Here is a 9,951-nt window from a genome sequence, read left to right as displayed (position 1 = left end):
AGGGGGGGGGGGGCTAAGTGGGCATTTCAATGATCAAGTGCTGAAGTTCAGTCCCATTGCAAGGCATCTTTTATCACAGTCTTGTGTTAACCCAGGACTCATAAGTTAAACTAAGAACATGGAAACTGTGTAGAAGCCTATCAAATGGTTTATATCTGTAATTCAAATGTTCCACTTCATCAAACATTGTGTCATGCTGATTTGAAAGAGAACTGCCTGAAGAGTACATGTGTCTGTGGAATACTCAACCACATATAAGTTAATTCAATGAAGAGGTTGTTGATTGAACAATTGAATGCTTATTCTTGAGACTGAAGGAAGATCCATCAAGTGAGGCCATGTTGTTTATTAATAGTTGAGGTCAAAGAGGAAGGACATCCTCTCTGATTCTTTCCATGGCCCCACTGACTCATGGCAGAAAGGGAGAAAATTATCTTCAAAGACGTAAAAGTCTGTAACAAAGAGGACTTTATTAAAAAAAACCTAACCACCAACTGGTAATGTTAAACTAAGTTTAAGCCTATCCCTAAAAGCAGAGACATTATTTTCAAACAGGCTTCCATGCAGTTTCCATTTACTATATTTTACTCATTATATTACTACATACATGATATATTAGTATATACATACTATATTACCATATATCTGATATATTATTAAATACACACAGTGTTACTATATACTTAGTTAACAAGAGGTTATGGTAGAAGATACTCACTCAAAGTTCCACAGAGGGCAAAGCTGGTACCCCAGGGCTGCAAAACAAACCTCTTAACCCCCCCCAGAGCAGCTGTCTTTTACTTATTCCTTGTTTACCAATGTTAACTGTGAAATATATTTGATTGTCTTTATATAATTTCTAATCTCTATCAAAATCTAAATTCCAATGTTATATACAACAGCAATTGTAACCAATTCTGTTTGTTGCTTTTTCTGTATTCCAGAAGATATCAGTTTTGATATACATCAGAAATGGTGTGCATCAAGTGAGAGTCAGGTGACTTTCCATAATCGAGCAATAAGATGGCAGGAATACAGATGGCCAAGTAGTGTCTGGGATACCCAGTGATAACCACCAGCTAAGTCATCATCTGGAGACTTATCCATGGGAGGATGAATGAGGAGTGTTTTTCCAAAATCCAAATTAAAACTGTGGTAGTGGACTCAGGTGCTGTGACTGATGACAGCTTAGATCATTGATGACAGAAGGGAATGAACAGGACACTGGTCACTGTGCCCAACACAAACACATGATGATGATGATGATGATGATGATATAAAACACAGACATAAATGGATGAAACCTTTACTTACTTGGAATTCCAGAAACTAATTTTAATGGCCGCAGTACTCTGACTGCCCGTAATGTCCGCAAATCAAACGAATTACTCGTAGGAAATATTGAAATAAATCTGTAAAATAATTTGAAATGAAATAAGAACTGTTCCATAATTTACTCTTTTATGGGAATTGAAGACTAATCTACAAGAAATTCAAAGAAACATTACAAAAGTTCTGCCCAAGTAACTTTACTCTATGAAGACATGGTTTTCATTTAAAGGAAAGCAGCAACAGAGAATTCTGAATATTTCAATATTTTTTTAAATATTTCTATCGCGGGTTTACAACTCATTAATTACTGGTTTGCTGTATCTAAAATGCAACAATGATAATGGAGTGTGATTCAATGCAGAACAAACATCTTAAAGGACATCATTCATTTGTTTTCTTGTCAATGTGTATATATCATGCCAACAAACACACACACACATACACACACACAAACTGACAGGTATCTGCACGGTTTCTGTCAGCCAAATTCTTCCCACATGATATTTTCAGCCTATGTTTATGGTAGACAACATTTACCCAAAGTGCTGTGTAATGGAACCAAACTCACAACCACATTACTGCAAAGCAAGCATCCTAATCACCCAATCCGCTTAACTTTGGTGGTCGTTTAACAAAACCAAACAACAAGCAACAGCGTCACCTCATTGTGTTTCTTGAACCAAAGTAAAAGTGAAATTTGTAGTATTTTGTGCTACTTACCCTGTGACAACTACTACAAAATCCATGATGTTCCAGACGTTGCGTAAATACGACCCTTTATGTAAGACAAATCCTAAAGCAACAATTTTCAATAATGCTTCTACACAAAATATTCCAAGGAAATAGAACTCTGTGGCCTCCTGTCAAATTGACAAAAAAAAAAAAGACAACATGAAACTAGAACTTAACAAAATACAGTCATAACTCAATGTACATCATTTAAAGTTATGTCTTTTTTTGACTTTACATCAATCCTTTATAGTTTTTTTTTTGTTTAAAAAAAAATTAATGGAAAACAATAAACCTCAAAGTTAGTCAATTCATCTGATTTTATGCCAATTTCAGCAAACTTATTTAAAACATAAAAATTACAAAGAAAAACACCTAAAAAAAATACTGAAGTGAAAAAAATTAAATAAAATACATGTTGAAATATATACAAAACATTTATTAAGACAGATATAAGCAAATAAATCATTTCCAAATTGGTTTTCTTTTTTGTATGTGTGTGTGTTACATCATTTTTTAAGTTGAGTTGAATGTCTTAGAACCAATTACCAAGACAAGTTGAAGTTTGCCTTTCTCTGGAATTTGTTACTTGAAAAACTATTTTCACTTTCATAGTTTATATAGGTTTATATATTCACACACACACACACATATGGAGGTAGAGGGAGGTGGGGGAGTCTTTGCAACATTTGAAATCAGAGCAGTAGATTCGTGAGAAATTTGTCTCCATTCTACAACTTAACGAGCTGTGCACTTCTTCAGATAGTTATCTCACTGAAATAACCATCTTGATTTCAGGTGGGAAGGTTGCCAAAAGGATTAGGTTTCGAGAAACAAGATCTTGGTACCCAAATCAATATGCATTTTAGTGGTGGAAAGATTTAGCTGCTGCTGTTAGTCAAATGAGTTTAGGTAGATAGTTCAGTATTGATTTGGTATTAATTAGTCAAACAATAGGGCTTTGGAGAATTAAACAGACACAGGTGTACCTTGTTAAGTCAATAACATTTAAGAGTGCATTTTATTTCAAAATTCCCACTAAATTTGGAAAAGAAATAATCTTAGCTTCATTAAGATCTCTCACAATCATGAAATACAAAATAAATGAATAAATAGCAATCGTCTTTCCTTAAAAAAACTTTCTGAATGCTCTTGTTAGAAAACAGTCTCAGTTTTATGACTTACCCACTCTCTCTATCTATATATATGTGTGTGTGTATACAGAGAGAGAGAAAGGGAGGGAGGGAAAGAGAGAGAGAGATGTCTTGATAATGTTCATTTGTTTTTACTTTCATCTGAAAATTGGAAATGAGAAACTCAGAGTAACAACCTGAGCAGGTTTGGGCTTCTATTAAAATCCTTTTAACGTCCACTTTCCCATGCTTGCATGGGTCAGATGGGATTTACTGAGGTAGATTTTCTATGGCCAGATGCCCCTTGTCACCAACCCTTATTTGTTCTGAAGCAAAGTAATATTTCCCTATGATCAGACGTTTTGACCCCCCAAAAAGCATGTGGTTGGGAAGCAAATGTCTTAACCACACAGCCATGCCTGGACGTTGTTCTTATGACTTTCACGAAGTCCTCTAACATCTGTGACATCAAAATGGTGGATGTTCCTTCACTCACATGACTTAGGTCAACCTAAGGCTACAGTAGGAAACAATTTGGCCAAAGTTTCACATGAGATTGAATCTAGGTTATAGAGTTGTGAAGCTAACTCCACAACTACATGTTGATGAATGTGTAGCTATGCAAATGAATGAATAATAATATGTGTCTAGGAAACACCAGATATTTCCAAATGAATAGGGAGCAAAAAGTATTTGTAAATTTATAAGAAAAAAATAGATATTTCTGAATGAATAGGAAGAATAGATATTTCTAAACGCATTAGAAATTATATTTTGAAATGTATAGGAAGAATAGTTATTAATAAACGTATAGGAAGCAATAGGCATTTCCAAATGTATAGTAAATACAGGCATTCATAAATGTCTAATAAGCAATAGGTAGTTCCAAAGCAAAAGGTCTTCATAAGATGGAAGAATGAAATGTAAAAATGAAGAAATGTTATCCACTTACCAGCTGGACTGCTAGAGGCGTTTTGTCATTATTGGGAAGATGTTCTTCCAGAGCCAACACGATACAGTTCGCAATGATAGTCAATAAGACCATGTATTCAAATGGCGTGGAACATTTGTTAAGGAAATAATGGTTTATACACATGGAAGAACATAGAATGACAACAGGAAGATGAGCATTTGTTATTGGAAATATATAAAACAATAATGAATGAAATAGAATATAGATGATATATAATAAAGATAGTGATATAAATATATTAAGAATAAAAAGAAATAATTAGAATATGTTTATCAGCTGTTTTAGTGAAGGTGTGTGTAAATCAAAGAATTAATGACAAAAACCACGAATGAGAGAAAACAGCCCAACCTGAAGACATGGAGCAAAATTAGAGAAACATCTTTATGAACGAAAACATTGAAGTTAAATGCCAGATGACAAAGCCATACTGAAGAGAAAATTATAAAAAATTTGACATGGTTATATAATGTTTAGCTTTTAAAACAAATGTGATTGAAAGTTATACAAATGTTTGGCATATATGACCATATATTATAGTAAACCAGGAAATAATCAAAAGAAAAAAGTTGAGAAATAATATGAATAATGATTTATGATTAACTGAGGGAGGAAATTTTATTGAAGGTTGCTATAAACCTATCTGATACATGGCAAAATATTATCACAGAATTCAGAGAATCTCACCATCTTTCACAATAAGTCAAATTCCTAATAGGAATGGGGGAGTGTTCTCCAAGACAAGGGTTCCCAGCCTTGTTCCATTAACCCCTGCTAACATGTTCAAAGTAAATTTCCTCCCATTGTTTTGCTCAGTATTTAAAGTTTACATTTCAACTATGATAAAAGAAGAAATTTAAAATAACTTTTTCAACATTTTAAAATTTAAATAACAATAAAAATAACACACAATGATGTTATTTCACTTACTTATGAATGGATTATAAACAGATACCAAAACCAAACAGTCTTTTGAATTAGGTGGCTTCATTAATAACACAGTAATTAACAAATATACAATACAAATCAGTACACACAAAGTCTTTTTAAGTTGAGTAATTCACTGTTATTTAGTACTCAGAGTAGCACCACATTTACTCATGAGTATACTGTGAAAAATTAAATCGAAAACGTCAAGGTCAAACTGAAGGTTAGATAGTATAATACTGAGGTGGGGTGGGGTAAATAAATAGGGAGAAGAGAAACTATATTTATAAAGTGGATGATGATAATGATGAGGATTGTAACAAATTAAATTTAAGCGGATCCATGTCAGCCTCATTTTCCTGTTGAAACCTGACCCTGTCCAGATATAAAATGAGGTCAAGAGTACTGGAGTTAGGTTAAGAAGCATGAGGGGGGGGACTTGGATCGAAGATATGTCTAAAAGGGTCAAAGACACACTGGTCAAGGAGAACCCAAAGAAGAGAAAGACAAAAGGGTTTATTACTTACTTCAAGGATGGACATAAAAATATTGCTTACTAACCCTCACATCTGTTTGAAACACATTTTCACTCAATTTTGGAATCCTGGGGACATAGATTAACCCTTTGGAAGCAGAATTCGGAAGACAATAAGACCATATATACATATATGGGTACAGGGCATCACCATTGATGTAAATAACATGAAATATGTAAACGAATGAGGTAAAAATGAGCACTGGAGATGATGCAATTGACTTACCCCCTCCCCTTAAATTGCTGGCCTTGTGCCAAAATCTGAAATCAATATTTCTATGAAGTATCATAGATATGATGGGAATTCCAACAGACTAAAGTCAGGCAAGCACTGAACATAAGAAGGAGTTACAGAAACCAAGAATCTTCAAGAAACTAGCATCAGAGTATTGACAACTCATGCCAGCATGGAAAATGGACGTTAAATGATGATGAGGATGACAATTGGATTGGTAACCATTTCCAGAAACACAAAGTCGTCCTTGAAACCAGGAGTGGGGTGATAATCTTTACCAAAAGGATTGACAACTAAGATACATTTTGTGGCTCTATTTCCATTGAAATATTCCTTCTCAGAACAGGAATTATTTTTACTACTAATTGAGAATATGAAGGGATTTAGCAAAATAACAAACTTTGTTATTATTAAGATAATATTAAGAGTATAAAATATATATATATTGATATATTAAGCTGGTGTCTGGAACATTGGATCATAACTAAAGACATTGGTATATTAAGTGGAATGTAAGTTAACAAGTGTACTTTGCATAAAATTATGATGGATAGTTTCAGTGAAATCAAAACACTTTAAAACAATAAAACCAGAGAAAGTGTCAGGTTTGTTGATTTCAAAAGGATTACTTACTGCTAAACATGATATTCATAACAGACTATAGATCCATGTTTTGTTTTACAAACTTCTATTTGTCTTTCAAAACTAGTTTAACTGGTTTAAAGCTTCCCACATATTGAACAAGGGAAGTTCTTCCTATAAATGGTTAAGAAGTTGGTTTTGAAAGTGCAGGCTCAGGGTTTGATTTCATTGCACCCTGAATAATTGCTTTCTAATATAGCATCAGGTTAACCAAAACTTTGTAAATAAATAAATAAATGGAATTTGATAAAAGGAAAATGTGTAGAAGCCCAATGGAGGAGGGACTGTTCCTGGTTCTTTTCTGCATTTAGTAGATTTAATCTCCTGCACAATTTAACATCACCATTGGTCACTTTGAGTGCTATTAGTGAAATCCACTTTGTCACAAATGTTTGGCTCTTGTAGAAGTGTTACCTCACAAGCATTTCGGTTATGGCAGAACATGTATGTCTAAAGAGTTACATAATGGGATCAACCATTAAAAGCACAGAGATATAAAGTTTTAATCCCAACGACCAGCTTAGAGAATGTGCCTCCAGTTATCCTGAAACCACATAAATTGGAGGAGCTCAACTTTCCGGAACAATCTGGTTTAACCATCAGGCATCTCAACTAAATGTTTAACCCTCTTGATACTAACCTGCCTATCACCATCCCTGGTTAATTGCACAAACTTGAAGTGATCTAAATTAAAACCTTCCATCAAACTTTCATATTTTAATTCTTTTTCTAAACACTAGGTGTCACATACATCACACCCTGGGACTTCTTAACCCCTCAGCTTTATATACATTCACATTTTATCATCTCCAGAATACGGAAAGGTAATCTCCATTCTAGTGAGACATAAAACCAAGATAAAACAATCCAAAATACGCTGCAAATATCCCAGATCAATTACATTCTTTTAAGTTCTGCAATTTGCAGGGACAGCATAGCTCCCTTTTACATAGACTATATCTAGTCATACAGGGTTCCCCTAGCTCTCTTTTTGCCTGTACTTAAAAATACAGGGCTACTCTTGCTCCCTCTTACATAGACTATAACAACTCCCTATACAGGGCTGTCACCCTAGATCCTTCTTATATATAGTCTGTACCCTGTAATACAGAGTTACCACTGCTTCATAAACAGGGCTACCAGAGCTCCCTCTTATACAAGGTATATCTAGCGTTAATAATTGACATCTATGACAATGATGTTAGTCGTAATCAATGTGTTCAATATTATAGAATTTTGAAAAAAAAAATCAAACCTAATCAAATATGTTGCCCATCCTATAATATAGAAAGGAGAAATGAAAGAGAATGAAAGTCTGTAATATAATTAGTGCTAGATAACGAATGGAGATGACAAGAAAATAAATGTGTTGTGTATGAGAGTATGTAATAAAAGCAATATCATATATAAATAATGGGACAGGGTGAAGTGTGTGTGTGTGTGTGTGGGGGGGGGGGGTTGAGGTACAGAGCAACATCTGGTTGACAGACAGTAGCTTGGTATTGCAAACCAGTGAACTAGGTTGTCGATCAATGGTTGCCAGGTGACAGAGCGTTGATATATGCACACAGTATCAAAGAGCACCAGTGTAAACACATGTTAGTAGTGCACCTCTACTGGCATCTTAGCTGTATATTAGCAGTACTTTACAAATATTGCAGTCGCAACACTTTGATGGTAAATACTGATATGGCTGCTACAGTCAACTTCAACAAATGCCTGTAAAGCTATTTGCTTGGAAAGAGAAAGCGTGTTAAACCTTAATATTTAACCCCTAATTACAGTATTGAACCTTTTTTTGTTGTTATAACTAATATTGAAAGCATCAGGAATAAACAATTCCATATCAAGTGATGTGTGTACATGAATATATAGTAGTACGTATGGCAAGGAAGACTTAAGTATCTGCTACAATAATGTATACATTCACACACACACACACACACACACACACAGCCACATACATTATCAGGTATTGAGAGAAGAGGCAGACTTAATAAGATCATTCTAATCGTTTGAAAATCACTTGATGTAGATTTGGGATTTAGTCAAATAGATTTTGAAGTTACTGAACACACTTCTCAAGCAGACTTCTGCTGGTGAAGCTAAATCATTAAATATACTTGTGCATTAATTAATATCATAATTAAGAATGTTGCACATAATTCTTAATGAAATTTCAGATTGTGTTTATTTAATTCATCTTCACAACTACAAATGAGACAAACAGTAAATATCACTTCAATAAATGAAGGAGAAAATGTTGATATTTTTCAGCAAACCAGATTTATAACGAAGCTTTTCTGGATTTGCCGATTGCAATGTTAATCTAAAGGTTAACTTAACCTCCAAGTTAGCAGATTCTTTGTTTTCATACTTTAAAAGATGAAGTGCCACCCTCCCAGCATCTGCAAAATTCCTGAGACTGGTAGGAAGGAAGCTATCTCAGACAACGACAGAATCAATTCTGCTGCGAAAAGTACCTAAATACCCATTGGTTGCATGAAGTCAGGTGATGACTTTTACTTAAAAGACTTTCATTGGCCTCAAGGCTATAAAAGTTGGGACAAAAACCTCAAGTATATAGGGGTAGACTTCTTAACCCCACAACCATACTCAGAAAAAGAAAAGAAAGAAGCTCTTGACTTCGAAGAACATGGCAAGAATCTGACTTTCTTTTCATGTCAAATTCCTATTAGAATGGACTGAAGAAGAGGGGAAACAAATCCCCTGTATTTCTTTTATCAGCCAGAAGTTTGAATTTAAATGTATTTTATTATTGGGGATTAATAAGAAGTCAAAGCCTTAATTAATATCTGATTTTAATTAATAATTATCACTGAGTATGTCTTGTATAAGAGGAAGTCAAACTGCTTCGTTGAAACGAAGATTTCAACTTTAACCCTAGTTCAACCCTGGTTCAGTAAACCTTACGATCAAAAGTATTACAGCCATACCCATCACATTGTTTAGGGGTCTTCCTGACTACTTTATACCTTATATACTTTGCCATTTCTTAAAAACCTAGAGACACAGGATGTGATTAGAGAGAGATTTAATTACTATTACTTGCAAGTGGAGTTACTACCTAGAGGCTCCCTTATTGGTATGGTGTTTAGCCCCGGGTCAGCTCTGATCTTGATCACACAGATTTATGAGAAACGACATTCCAAGCATGTCCATGTCTAAGACTGCATTAGACAATATATACTTTATTTTTTAAATGACAACAGGTGTAATTTGAAGGAGATTTGACTGCTATTTTCACCAGGTCAAATGACCATGTACAGGCTCCCTTGTAATAATTGATGGAATAAGTGGAAGGAGAGAAAGAGAGTGAGAGAGAGGTTTGTGTGTCTGCATGCATGTGTGTGCATGTACACATCTGTAGATATGTATGTATACATGTGAGTGTGTGTGTGTGTGTGTGTGTGTGTGTGTGTGTGTG

General features: G+C 34.4%; 1 protein-coding gene across 1 annotated transcript in view; it reads right to left on the bottom strand.

The window, feature by feature from the left end:
• The window catches only part of LOC106879088 (voltage-dependent calcium channel type A subunit alpha-1), a 464,783-nt gene that overhangs the window by 144,680 nt on the left and 310,152 nt on the right, over window positions 1-9,951 (bottom strand). Inside the window, exons 4-6 of the mRNA XM_052975441.1 lie at window positions 4,147-4,252; window positions 2,053-2,192; window positions 1,315-1,412 (exon numbers count right to left, since the gene is read on the bottom strand). Of these exons, the coding sequence (XP_052831401.1) occupies window positions 1,315-1,412; window positions 2,053-2,192; window positions 4,147-4,252 (344 nt within the window). The remainder of the gene's footprint in view (window positions 1-1,314; window positions 1,413-2,052; window positions 2,193-4,146; window positions 4,253-9,951) is intronic.

Source organism: Octopus bimaculoides, chromosome 21, assembly GCF_001194135.2.
Source record: "Octopus bimaculoides isolate UCB-OBI-ISO-001 chromosome 21, ASM119413v2, whole genome shotgun sequence".
Classification (NCBI taxonomy): domain Eukaryota; kingdom Metazoa; phylum Mollusca; class Cephalopoda; order Octopoda; family Octopodidae; genus Octopus; species Octopus bimaculoides.
Note: the sequence above shows the minus strand (reverse complement) of the source record. Positions and strands in the feature narration are given on the sequence as shown.